The 12,485-nt window shown below is 50.8% G+C and overlaps 1 protein-coding gene across 2 annotated transcripts; it reads left to right on the plus strand.

Annotated features, from left to right (window-relative positions):
- Positions 1 to 566: 566 nt before the first annotated feature.
- POPDC2 (popeye domain containing 2) lies at positions 567 to 11,522 on the plus strand. 2 transcript variants are annotated; one of them, XM_049824749.1, is made up of 4 exons: positions 567 to 1,072; positions 3,529 to 3,637; positions 6,753 to 7,254; positions 11,091 to 11,200. In XM_049824749.1, the coding sequence occupies exons 1-3, from the start codon at positions 582 to 584 to the stop codon at positions 7,206 to 7,208; spliced, it is 1,056 nt and encodes a 351-aa protein (XP_049680706.1). In that variant the 5' UTR covers positions 567 to 581; the 3' UTR covers positions 7,209 to 7,254; positions 11,091 to 11,200. The 2 variants fall into 2 exon arrangements, with proteins under 2 accessions (XP_049680706.1, XP_049680707.1); XM_049824750.1 differs by having other exon boundaries at positions 582 to 1,072; positions 6,753 to 7,116; positions 11,091 to 11,522.
- The last annotated feature ends 963 nt before the right edge of the window (positions 11,523 to 12,485 follow it).

Consider the following 12,485-nt stretch of genomic DNA (forward strand, 5'->3'; position numbering starts at 1 on the left):
GTTATGTTAAGTAGCGGGTGCGTGCTTGCTCTCTGTTCTCCTCGCTGCTTTTGCTCCTTGGATTTCAATTCCAAACATGGTTATCCATTTGGGGTCTCTCTCGTTTCCACTGCCAAGTGATACACATTCCACACTCAACACCAGCTCCCTCCACTGCTCTCTCGCGGTCGCTATTTCCATTTGCTGGAGGGCTGGCGAGAGAGGCAGTGCGACGAGATCTCTGTCCTGTCTGCAAGTTTTCCAGCTAATGGCCTCTACACTTTCTTTGACTGAGCTCTTTTGGCCTCATATTTGCCAGCTCCTTTTCTCACGGGTGTGGCTAAGGAGGGGGCCAGCCGATGGTTTGTGAGCCACAAAGAGGAGAAACAAGCCTTTTGGGGATTTTTCAGGTGCAAAAACGTTCAGCAGCACTTTAACATGTCGCTCTGAAGCACGCTGCTGTGGGACCGGCCGGCGCTCAAGAGGAGGAGGAGGAACAACAGCTACCCAGCAGCTCTGGTTTCAGACCCCGGCAGCACCCTTTGTGTATGACAATTCATTTTGAGCGCAGGACAGCCAGGGAGGGTGGGGAGTGGGGAAGGATGAGCGCAAGCAGCCTCTCTTGGGACCAGGCTGTTCTCCAGCCTCCGGTGTGCGATGCCTGGAAGGAGATTATGGAGGGAGCAGCCTACCAGCTGGCCAGCTGCGTCGTCCTCCTGGGTTACATGGGGGGAAGCGGCATCTTTGGGTCCCTCTATATCTTTGGCCTCCTGGCCCCAGGCTACTTCTGCTACGCTCTGTGGGGCTGGCTGAGCGCCTGCGGGCTGGATATCTTCGTCTGGAACATGCTGCTCGTCTTCGCCTGCTTGCTTCAGCTGGCTCACCTGGCTTACCGGCTCCGCAAAGACACCATCCCAGAAGAGTTTGACCTCCTCTACAAGACCATGTACCTGCCCTTGCAGGTGCCCCTGGAAGTCTACAAAGAAATCGTGAAGTGCTGTGAAGAGCAAGTCCAGTCGCTAGTCAGAGACCAGAATTACGCCGTGGAGGGAAAGACGCCCATTGACCGCCTCTCGTTGCTGCTGTCTGGCAGGTAAAGGCTCTCCTGTTTCTGAACAACATCTGACAGCAAAGCGCTGTGGCTTACTGTTGTATTTTTACCCCCTGTAGAAACTGGGGTGAGGATTGTTTCCTTCCTCTGAAAGGGCTTTGAGATAGGCATCTGTTTGTTACGGAGGGGAGTAATTTGCTTTTGGGGGTTGTTTTTGCTTTCTTTTGTTTTTCTGAACTAGACTATTTTGGGGAACGGTTTGTAGAATCAGGCTATGGGCAGTGAAGCAGCCAGCCCAGCTCAGCCTTGCCTGTGATATTGTTGGGGAATCCTTACCTCTTTCTCTGTCATTTTAAAATGATCTTATTTCTGATGGGAGCAGACTGGCTGTGAGAGAGTGTTTCTCAAGGCAGGAAGGCAGCGCATCCAGACTTGTGGTCTCTGGGGGTACCAGACACACCTCTGTGATGTGAATGGATGTGCACTGACTACGCTGAGTCCTCAGTTCACCAGCTCCCCCAGGCCAGCGGTGGGATTCAGGGAGAGGTTCCACCCCTGTTCCCAATGCCTTGACCCTCAGGGCTCTGAAATTTCTCACTTTGAGGGTCATTTTGTCAAAAAAGAGAGCGCTCTCCTGTGGTGGATCCCGCCTCATCAGGCCTCTTTCTTTCCCTGTGCTGTCATGCATTCATGATGTTCCTTCCTCTGGGCCATCAAGGAAGACCTTGGGGACCTCTAGATAGTCACAGCTGATTCCTGGCAAGCCATGCACATTTGCTGTTCATTTACTGGAGATTTGATTATTGAGCGAACTGTGCTGATGAAGTACTGGTGTTTGTTCACCTGAGATCCTGTGGCATGTCTCTATGAACGTATCTTTTAACGATTTGCAAAATCCAAATGCAAAATAGTAATGATATTGGCTTCCCAGCTGCTGCCAGGCACTTGGCACTAATGTCAAGTGAGAGTGGGAAAGGAAGAAGATCTGTAAATGGGAGCAGGGCTGAGCTGTAAGAGGTGTGTCTCACAGGGATTTTCCTTTGGGAAGACAAACCCAGCATCACCTGGGGCTCATGTTTTATAGTGGTGGTCCATTCTCTCTGGTGAAAGTGAGGGGGGCTGTAAAGAAGGAAGGCTTCCTTTTTTTTTTTTTTTTTTTTGGTGTTTGTCCCTTTTCTAGGATGTGTTAAGAGCATCCTGGGACCACTGACCAGTGCTGAATGGCAAAGCACTGGGAGGAAACTGGGTACGTGTGTTTTTGTTAGGTGTCTCCCCTTACCAAATGTCTGTGCTGAGCAGCTTGCTCCAACGTTTACCATATCTGCAAAAAATGTTAGTGGGAAAGAGTCTGTGCTGCTTGCCCTGCATTGGATAATCTGCTGCTGCTCTGTGGGCATGAAAGTGCTGCAGTGGACAGTAGGACAGTGCTGGTGGGGTAGTTCTGCTCTCTTTTGCAGTGGCAAGTATGCATCTTGGCTGATTGAGGATGCTCTGCGGAGATGGGATTGGATTTGCATTTGCTGGTACCCGCTCTATGGCTTGTGAGGTCCTTGCTGAGCCAACAGAGCATTGCTACTATTATGGTGTTCCCTCTTAAACTGAACAGTAGCAAGACAAGGGAAGCTTAGAAATGCAGAATGTGCCTGGATCAAGGAAACCTGTCTTGCAATCCCTGACCCTTCCAGGCAGCATTCCCAGCTGACTGGAAGCCAACAGTGAACTGAGCCTTGTAACTCCTGAAAGCAAGAATTGCCTTTGTGCATCGTACAACAGGGGAACATGGCGACAGGGAGGCAAGAGGCCCCAAATCTGGTGGTGCAGAGCTACAAATAGAGCTCCCGAGTGCCTTGCCGTTGCCCCAGGCCTGTGCAGCTCTCTTTCTCTGCTCCCGCAGCAGAGCTGGGTGCAAGTTTGACCTCGACATTGGTAGGCAATTGTAGCAAAAATAGGGGAAAGGGATACTTGGGAAGCCGAGAGAGATTGGATGGTAACGTGCAGCAAACAATGAGCTCGCAGCATGATGTGTCAGGAACGATGGCCCATGCAATTTTGGGGGTTTCTGGGTGTAACAGCTTCCCAGCATCGAGGCAGGGAATGCCCTCCTGCAACCCTGGGGACAGGAAGAAGATGCAAGTACAAAGAGCTGCAGGCTGGCTTAGAAGTACCTGAAAAGCAGCAGCAGTCTTGAGGGCTGAGAAGTCCCAGTTCAGGACCAAGCATTGCACCTGTGAGAGCTGGCTTTGTAGCAGGAAACAGAAAACAGATGGAATTTGGGAAGTGGCAGCAAATATCGTTTCCCACAGAGAAAGGAGGGATGGCCCCATAGACTGGAGCATCTGCAGCTGTCCTGGAGAGGGTATGAAACACGTGCGTGAGATGAGGAGAAGTCCTTTCCTCCCTGGTGGGAGCAGCTGCCTGCACAGTGTGTGTGCTGATCAGGTTCGTGTGATGTCTATTTTGTGGCCTAAGCCTGTGCGCCTTACCTGTCCTCTCTGCAGGGTCCGAGTGAGCCAGGACGGACAGTTCCTGCACTACGTCTTTCCGTATCAGTTCCTGGACTCTCCAGAATGGGAGTCGCTGCGACCCTCCGAGGAAGGAACTTTCCAGGTAAGCCCGCACAGCCGCCGCAGCAGCCCAGCTTCGCTCCTTGCTGCTTTGTTGCATGTCTGAGAAGGGGATGGAGGGAGCTCATTGTGCCATTCAAAGCTAACCAGGAATACTTTCCTCCCCTTCGTTGTGTTTTAGCCAGCACAGGATAGTGCGATCAGCTGTGTTATCTTTTTTCTACCTTCCTTTGAAGACCTCAGTGTGTGCTTCTACTATCAGCTGACAGCAGGGAGAGTAGAACGTGGAGCTCCTTCCAGTTTAGCAGGGAGAAGAGGTATCGGATTGCTGGCTCTCTTCCATTACAGCATTCCCTAGTACCTGTATTGGTGCATTTGCCCTGCACGCTGCTAGCAGGGTGCATCGTTCCAGCATCAGAATGGCAGCCACGGCAATATGCAGCAGTGATGTAGATCCATAAATATTCTGTTCCTCACAGAAGCTTCTGATGGTGATGTGTTTGGGGTGGAGAAGGAGAAAGGATGATTCACACCCGAATATGGTTCTTTCTGAGCAGAAGAATCCCTTGCTGAGAGGCCAGACCAATTCTTATTTGCAGCAACAGAAAGGATTTTGCTCTTGCTGTCAACACCCCATGGTATTTGTTTGGCTTTCCTTCTGGAGGAGATTACTTAAGCCCACATCTCTCTGCCTTTAACTCACATCCCAGGACAGGCTGATCCCTGTCAGGATGTCAATCTAGAATATGTCAGTTAGGGCATGTGAGGAGGGATTTTGCTAATCCCTTAGGAACATGCGACAGTCATGCGGGAATGATGCTGCTTTCTCATGAGGGCAGCCACGTTCAGACTTGGTTAAACCAGGGCAGGTCTCCGAATCTGCTTTCCTCAGGTCTGAATTGGGCCCATGTGTGAAAGGGTCACGGCAGTCGCTCCTGAAATCTATGCCACCGCCAGCAATTACGGTCTTGCAAGAGGATTAGTTGCAGGAGTTGGTGGACTGTGTGACTGTGGCACAGGGCTACAGCTTGTGAGCAGAAATAGGGATGTCGGGCCAAGATAACGGGGCAGAGAGGGCAACAGCAGCATGGCTGTGCTGAGGGTGGGGGTATCTCGTGTTTTGCACAGGGCTTCAATCCTGGACCATATTTGCCTAATAGTCCAGCAGAGAGAACGATGGCTGCCCGGTGCTCCCGGCAGGGAAACGGCCGTCTGAATGGCACGCAACCTGCAAAGACAATCTGCAGCATTTTCTGAGCTGATTTCTGTGGAACTGAATGTTCCCAGACCTCCTGAATGTCTTTATCTGTGATGCGTGAGGCAGCTCGGGAGCAAGCTGGTGCTAGGCTGCACCAGCCCTGCCAGCACCGCGCTCTTGGCCCCTCTCCTGCTCTGCGATACAGGGCTGGCCGGGGAGGTCGGCTATGCCTGGCACCAGGATGGGCAGGTAGAGTCCTCGGTGGGGAAAGGCTGCAACCAGGTGCTGCAAATGCCTAAAACCCGCGTCTGCTTGCTGAGGAGCACGAAGAAGTAGCAGCCTGTGTGAGACCAGCATTCAGCAGGTGAGACTTGACCAGTCCGTGTTCCTGGCAGGACGTTACTCTTGATGGCCATGCTTAGCCATGGTGATGTGCTGCTTTTGGCAGCTGTTTAACCCAGTAGTCTCTCTTACCCGAGTAGTGAATAAAACTCTGTGGCATATCTCAGACTTACTCCTAGCATCACAATCATTTAGTTAAAAAAGTGCCTGTTTTGACTCCGGGTCTTTGCTGGAGGAGGGCATGGAATGTTTTTCTTGCCCAAGTTTTCCCCATGGCTTTCTGGATTGAGTGGTTTCAATCTTGAGCCTGCCAAACAATGGCAGAAGTGCAACTCGGTCTACAAGGAGAGACGGTTTCTTTGAGCTTTCAGCTTTGGCTGTGTCCCATGGGACTGCTGGCTCCCAGACCCTGAAGGGGTTGGGTTTCAGGGCTGGCAATTTCCCCCAGAAGGCTGAATTATGGGCTCTGCCAATGCTGGAGCACTTGTGTCAGGGGGATTCATGAGTGAAATCTGTCCTGCTGTCCTGGTTAGGAGGCAAGTTTTCTTATTACATCTCAATCCCTCATGAGAAGTGGAGGCTTTCGATCGCTGTGCCAGAAGTTGGTTAGGAAAATGAGATCCAGGTCATTTCAATTTCCATGTGACCCTTCCTCTTGCTTGCCTCGGCCTGGGAAAGTTCTCAGGTTTTATCTCCCGTATTTCTTTCGTAAGGCAGCTGCTTGCATGGTAGTGGCATTAAATATCAAACCCAAGGACACACACATGCAGCCAAGCCGTGTTCAGCTTCGCAGTGGCCCTCTGCCATGGTGGCTGGCCAAGGAGACCCCTGGATATAGAGTGAAAGGGAGCCCCCGGGATATTTTGGCTCTGGCCCTTGTTCACATGCCAGTGTCTCCATTACACTCGGATGTTCTTCTTTGGCCCAAGGCAGTTTGAGCCCTCCTGTGTTTCTTATCTTTTTTTTATTATTATTATATTTACATATTACAATATACACTCATGTGTTATGTAATGTTTTTTATTATTAATAGTATGGTCTTACAGCAAGGGGGAAAAAATGCCTTTATTTGCATTGGCAAAACCCAGAGCAAACCAAAATGTTCTCTAAAATGAACCAGTAAAACCTCAAGTGAGTTCCCTATCTACACACAAACACAGTAAAACCCTTTTCCTTCCTTCCTTGCTAAGCTGTGCCACCCGTCCTTCAAGGCCATTCAGCCCTACAGGTCCCAGCAGAGCTGGTGAGACAGGATTTCCCTCCGGGTGGCCAGGCAAGGCTTCCTGGTGGCCCTTCATGCACCCAGGGCTTTCTCAGAGGCAGCAGCATCTGAAAGCGAGAGGGTGAAATGTAGCCAGCCAGCCATGCGGCTAGCTTAAGTGAGGGCATGCCACTAATTGCATAGGAAAACCTGGTCTCCGGCTCCTTGAGGAGAGGAAGAATAAGGTGGATAAGGATTTATCCGATCGTTCAGCTTGGCTCTCCAGCCCCGCCATCTCCCAAGGAGAGCTGGTGGCAAAGGGGCTGGGGGCCTTCACTGGAGAGGAGCATGCAGCCCCAAGGTGGGTGACCCCTGCCCAGGTGGTGGGGCTCACTCCGCTCCCTCCCTGCCCCACAGGTCACGCTGACGGCCGAGACCGACTGCAGCTTCATCACCTGGCCGAGGAAGAAGCTGTATCTCCTCCTGAGGAAGGACCGCTACGTTGCCCGGCTCTTCTCCTCCCACCTGGGCTACGACATCTCGGAGAAGCTCTACTCCCTCAACGAGAAGCTCTTCGCCAAGTTCGGCCTTCGCTTTGACATCCGCTTGCCCAGCCTCTACCACGTCCTCGGGCCAGCCTCCTCCGAGGGGGAGTCGGAGGACTGCGAGGAGCCGTCGCCTGCCCCCGGCCAGGCTGGTGCCTCTGAGCCCCCTCCGCAGCCACCGCCGCCACCACCGCCGCCACGAGCCCGGGCATCCCGGCCCGACAGTGACCTGCTGGGTGAGGACTCCACCAGTCTTGTCTTGGAAGATTTTGCTGAGTTGCCGGGGTCTTTTATGGACTATGTGAGCGAAGGGGAGTATATGAAGTGAGGGCACTCCTGGCACGGGCACGCCTCACCCTGTGTGGGACCCCCGCGTAAGTACCCGCGTGTGGAAGCAAGTCCTTCCCGTGATGCGACTGCCTGGGTAGAGAGGCGGCCCCCAGCCTCTCGCCCTCGTTTGCCGTGGGTTTGCTCCTCTGCAGCGTGGTTTTTTTTTGCCTGCTGCTCCAAGGAATCCTGGGAGATGGGCTCAAGCTGTTGCGATTTTCTTAAGGAAAAGCAGCAGGGTAGAGGCTTGACTCCAGGCACCAGCCACGCCATGGGGTGGAAGGGCTGGTAACCTGGCCGTAGGAAGTTCTTCCCTGCCCTGTTCTCTCTCCATCCCTCAGGAGATGCAGAGAAACTGAAATGGTGTCCAGGCTGGTACGTGACTGCCCACAGAGACCCCACAGGGCTCGACCTGGCTCGCCATGAGGTAGAGCCGTGCCTGGAGATATTCCAGTACTGAGCTGAGAAAGATGTCTGCAGGTGAGAGAGCAGACAACCCGAAGATGCTGACAGGGGTAGAAACAGCTCCAGCATCTACAGAGGATTGATAGCGAGGAGTTGCTCTACACCCTACAAGTGCTCAGTCTGGGCAGGGGGAGAAAGCTCAGAGTCTTTCCTCCCCCCCTGCCCACCACAGCTCATCCCAGCATTTGTTCTGTTCTCCTTGTTTCTGCTGAGCTTCATCTCAGCCAAATCAGTAAGGTATTGAAAAGACTGCCCTGTGTGGTATAGCTCTTGCCTCCAATCACCCTGGGTGGACCGAACAGGCTAAACATTGTTTTAACATGCCCCAGACTCTGCTTTCCAGTGAGTGGGAATGAGATGCTCTCTTCCAAAACGCCAACTCCTTCCTCTGCAAGGGAAAAATTCCCGGGCCTGGTGGATGTTGGGGCAGAGGAGCAATGCACACAAACACAAATCGACAGGAGGGTGGCTTGTGCTTGAAATTCATATCTGAGTGGCCAAGAGAGAAATTCCACACTGAGCTCGTTTTAGCCAGCCGCTGCATGCCAGCTGCTGCACGCCAGCTGCAGACCCTGAAATGTGCATTCCTGCTGCTGCCCCATAACAGCTGCTTTCTGGCATCTAGCTGCCAGACACCAAGCCTGGGACTGGGATTTCTGTCCTAGAAGGGACCACTGCGTGTGTCTCAGTTGGGTCTGCATGGCAGGGAGAATGTTGCAGGGCTGGGCTTGTGGCTGGGGAGACCATCTTCCAGCAGGCATCCTTGTACACGGTGCACCATGGCATCCTGGTTTTCCCTGTGCCCGCTTGGGTCTGCTTCTGGGCTGTAAATGCTTGGGCTGTGGACTCACTGGCAGGGAGCATGAAGCAGGACACACTCCTGCCATGAGCCCTGACAAGTCTGCAGTAATCTTCCCTACCCTGCAGTGCTTGTGCACAAGCCTCACCGCCGTGACAGCAAAGGGACTGTCCCTCCTCGGTGCTCTACATGGGAAGGCTGTCTCGGTCAGACAGCACTTGCTATTTGCAGTATGCATCTGGTAGAAAAGGCCTTTTTTGCTGATTCATCCAGGTGCTCTTCTTAGTTTTTGGAAGATTTTCCTGGTTTGTACAGTTCTGCTTTGAGTTATGTGCCTATTCCTGTACTGCTTCCATGCCTCCAAATTTAAAATCTGGGTTATGAAGAAACTGGCCAGAGAAGGAACAAGTGTATTTGGTTTTGCTTGAATCAGATAAAAAGTCAGCAAGAGTTTTGCTTAGTTGTTTTTGGTTGGTTGGTTGGTTGTTTTTTTGTTTTTAAGAAGGAGGCACAGAGAGAAAAAGAAAAAAAAAAATCCTCATTTGTTTTCTAGCTTAGAAGTCCTAGGAATGTGGAGTTCCTCATTTTGCTGGTAGACTGCTGGAGATATGAATCTGTAGCTTTTTCAGTCCTTACGTGGAGAGGCAGGAACACTGAATCGCTTATGAGACAGCCGTCCTCCTAACAGTCAAGCATGTCTGAATGAATGCAGATAGTGTTGTAAACGTGGTGAAGTCACTTTGTCTATGCTTTGCTTGTGTTTTGTCTTCTCAGCAGAAGGATATCCATTCTCAGGTCATTGGCAGAATTCTGCTCATTGATCAAGCTCAATAAAATCAGAATTTCAAATGCAATTAAAAAAGGAAGGAGGGTAGCTTTTTTTGCATTGTTTCCACCCATTTTTGGTAATGAGTCAATATTGTTGAACATACACATGAGAGGTGTGTGTGTATGTGTGTGTTGGGGAAAGCTTGTGCAACACAGCACAAAGCTATTCTCTCTTTCACACAATCCGTTTAGAAAATGTTGGAAGCTAGAAGCTTTTGTCTTTCTAGATCTTGTGAATGGGGCAATGTCAAGGTATGCTGTTATTTGCAGTAGAGACCTGCAATAAAAGCCCAAATGTTTCAGAGGCCGGAATTTGGGGTGGGAGAGGAGGATGATCTTCCTTGTTTGTCAGTCTGGAGACAATAACCAGTGTGGTATTTTAATTTCTAAGGTAATTACACAAGGAAAACAAACTTTTGTTTAGTGTGTTCATAACAGTGGAATGAGTGCTGCCTTGTTACTCTGCTCACCACTTGGGTATCCTAGTCACATCACACCGCAGCAGCGCAACAGCAATTGTCACGTCCAGACAGTATTCCGCAGAGACTTGAGCGCCTAACCATAAAAATTAGTGATATAGAGGGGCTGCAGTCTTCCCTTCTGGTCAGGCACTTGTCAGAGCTTAGCATATAATCTGAGCAGGTCTGCCGTGGCCCAAGGAAAGCACTTTCATAACTTTTCCCTTGGAACTGGTGAAAACATCCATAATAAACAGGGCTGTTCTCTGCAGTGTCATTGTTCAAAGTAAGCAATAGGTGCGGTCCCAGAGGTCAGAGCTCCCCTAGGGCTTTCCCCTGGTCTGTGTTCTTGTCTCCTTCCCCGGCAACTTCGAGCCCCAATAATGACCTTCCAGCTCTCTAAATTCCCCATGCTGAATTGCTTCTATGGATCACATTCCTTTTCATTTTCTGTCACTACAACAGCCACCTTGCAATACCACAGTGCAGGAGGGCAACTCTTGAATGCCCAAAGTGCTGCAAAGATCATGAAGAATAAAATATTCCTGGGAGATATATTGGCCCACTATTCTTATCACCGAGTTCCTTGAAAGAGTTTCTAGTCTGCTCACGAGCAAGACAGATTGTGATATCCCATTAATGAGCACATTCTTTCTCTGAGGACAAGAGATATTTCAATAACTTACAGGCTGCCTGTTTAAGAGGCAGATTCAAAGGTTATGTTCAAAGCTTGCTTTAACAGCGTACTGCTGTATATAGCTCAGTGTTCCATAGCAAACTAAACTTTATTCCTTGCATGAAAATTCAAACAACTAAAAGCCACCTGCTTTTTCCCCTTTTCATATCGCATTTGTTCCTATCAAGTGCTTGCAAAATGTGGAGCTGTTGCTGCCGAGTTTTGTACTGTTACATGCTGGGGATGGCTTTCTATTTGGTGGGCGAGGTGGATGGATGGATGCTTGATGGCCTGTAGCTTGGTATCTAAGTTAGTAGGAATTGTTTTACACCTGCTTTGAGAGCAACATCAAAGGAGCTGTGGCGTCTGTTTCAACAATATCACAGAAGGTGCTTTGGAGGGTTTTGCTGTCTCAGGATGGCTGCATAACCCCATTTTCTGATTTATCACATGTTGAAGAATTACATAGTTTTGCATGCTAATTTAGGAGGGGAGGGAGAAGGACAGGTAACGGTGGGCTCCATGACGTTAGTGTCTTGGAAAAGTTTGGAAGCAAGATTTATTCCTCTGATAATAATGGTGGTCTCTTTCTTTCTCTCCCCCCTGACACCCCCCCCCTCCCATTTTCCTCCCTCCTCCTCTGCTTTCCTTCTGCAGCCTCTGGAAACCCTCTCTGGAGTTCTCCCCACCCTCTCCGCAAAGGACGAGCCCCTCTGGCTCCTACTCAGACCCCTGAACTCTAGGAAACAACAGGCTGTTTTGCTCCCAAAGCCCCTCCAAGGGAACGTATGCTCACACAGGTTTCTGACCAGAGAGACACTCTTTAGCACGCACTGAGACGTCTGCCTGCAGACATGTACACTCAGGAGCACGTGAAGCACACGCGTGAGACTGCAGTGTGACACTCCAGCACCTCCCACCCCATGGTTGTTCACCAGAGCTGCCTGCCCCAGTGTGCTTCCACGGTTTTTTTTCTAGTCCCGCCTCTCTGAGGTGCGTTGGCAGCTCTGCTACCAAGGTACACCAATATCGCTGCACGCGATACCAGCCTGCTCGCGGATCTGTGTTCCCTTTGATTTAATGATTTCCATTAAAGTCAGAGATGAAACTACTGGTGTTTGAGGATTTGGAGAGGGTTTGAAAGGCTTGAGGTGATCTGAAGGCATGGGGGGGAAAGGACAGGGGAAAATGGGCTGCCTGATGGCTTTGGCAATGGGCTTGCAATGGAGAGCATGATACGGAGATTTGATATCATGCTTCTCACTGGGCATCCACTCTAGTGAGACCAGAAATTACTTTTCCAGGGGTTAGGATTTGTCATTTATGACAACCACCACTTCTCAAAGAAGTTACCAACTTCTGGTGAAAGCTCAGTTGTTTGAGTTGATTCTTTTGGAGTAAGAAAGAGGAGGAATTGGGACTGAGGGCAGGTGTGGGCAAGAAGGAGAGCCTGAACCCTTTTTTTTTTTTTTTTTTTTTTTTGGTGCTCAATGGGGTATGACCTCAGGGTGCACACACTGAGTGAAGAAATGAGTGAATACAAAGCATCTCTGGGGAGAGCAGCCACTGGTAGGAAGAAGTGCAATATCTTAGATGAAAGTAGTGTGGAGGTAGAAAGCCTCTTCCCAAGTTCACCTGCAACAGGCTTGGCTGATGAGCTTCCCAAGCCATTTCCTCTGTCAGGGAACTGGAGAGGGCAGTACTGGTGGAGGAATCCTCTGTCCCACAGAGCCTGGTGCAACCAAGCTGGGTGGCGGGGGTAGGAGCCTCTCCAGGGCAGATATCCAGGGAAAGAGTGAGGAGCATCAGTCCCTTATCAGCACGCACAGGGCAGGGCATTCTTCAGTGCCTCTTGGCACAGACATACAGGGGCATGGCCGTTCTGCCTGTGGAGGTGGCTTTGTGTCAGCCCTGGGCTGGTGCAGGCAGCCCTACCTGCCTTGTGCTGCTCACACAGGGGCTGTGGCCCAGAGACCAGTTTGGCTTGTCTTTCAAGTCTCAGCTGGGCGAGATCTATGCCCTTGGGTTCTGGCACTGTTGCTGAGTTCTGGA

This window comes from Accipiter gentilis, chromosome 21 (genome assembly GCF_929443795.1).
Source record: "Accipiter gentilis chromosome 21, bAccGen1.1, whole genome shotgun sequence".
Taxonomy (NCBI): domain Eukaryota; kingdom Metazoa; phylum Chordata; class Aves; order Accipitriformes; family Accipitridae; genus Astur; species Astur gentilis.

Excerpts from the sequence above, each read along its gene's own strand:
- POPDC2 (XM_049824749.1), top strand. The coding sequence starts at position 582 with ATGAGCGCAAGCAGCCTCTCTTGGGACCAGGCTGTTCTCCAGCCTCCG. Across the intron at positions 1,073-3,528 it reads TCGTTGCTGCTGTCTGGCAG|GGTCCGAGTGAGCCAGGACG; the intron begins GTAAAGGCTCTC and ends TCCTCTCTGCAG. Across the intron at positions 3,638-6,752 it reads CCGAGGAAGGAACTTTCCAG|GTCACGCTGACGGCCGAGAC; the intron begins GTAAGCCCGCAC and ends CCTGCCCCACAG.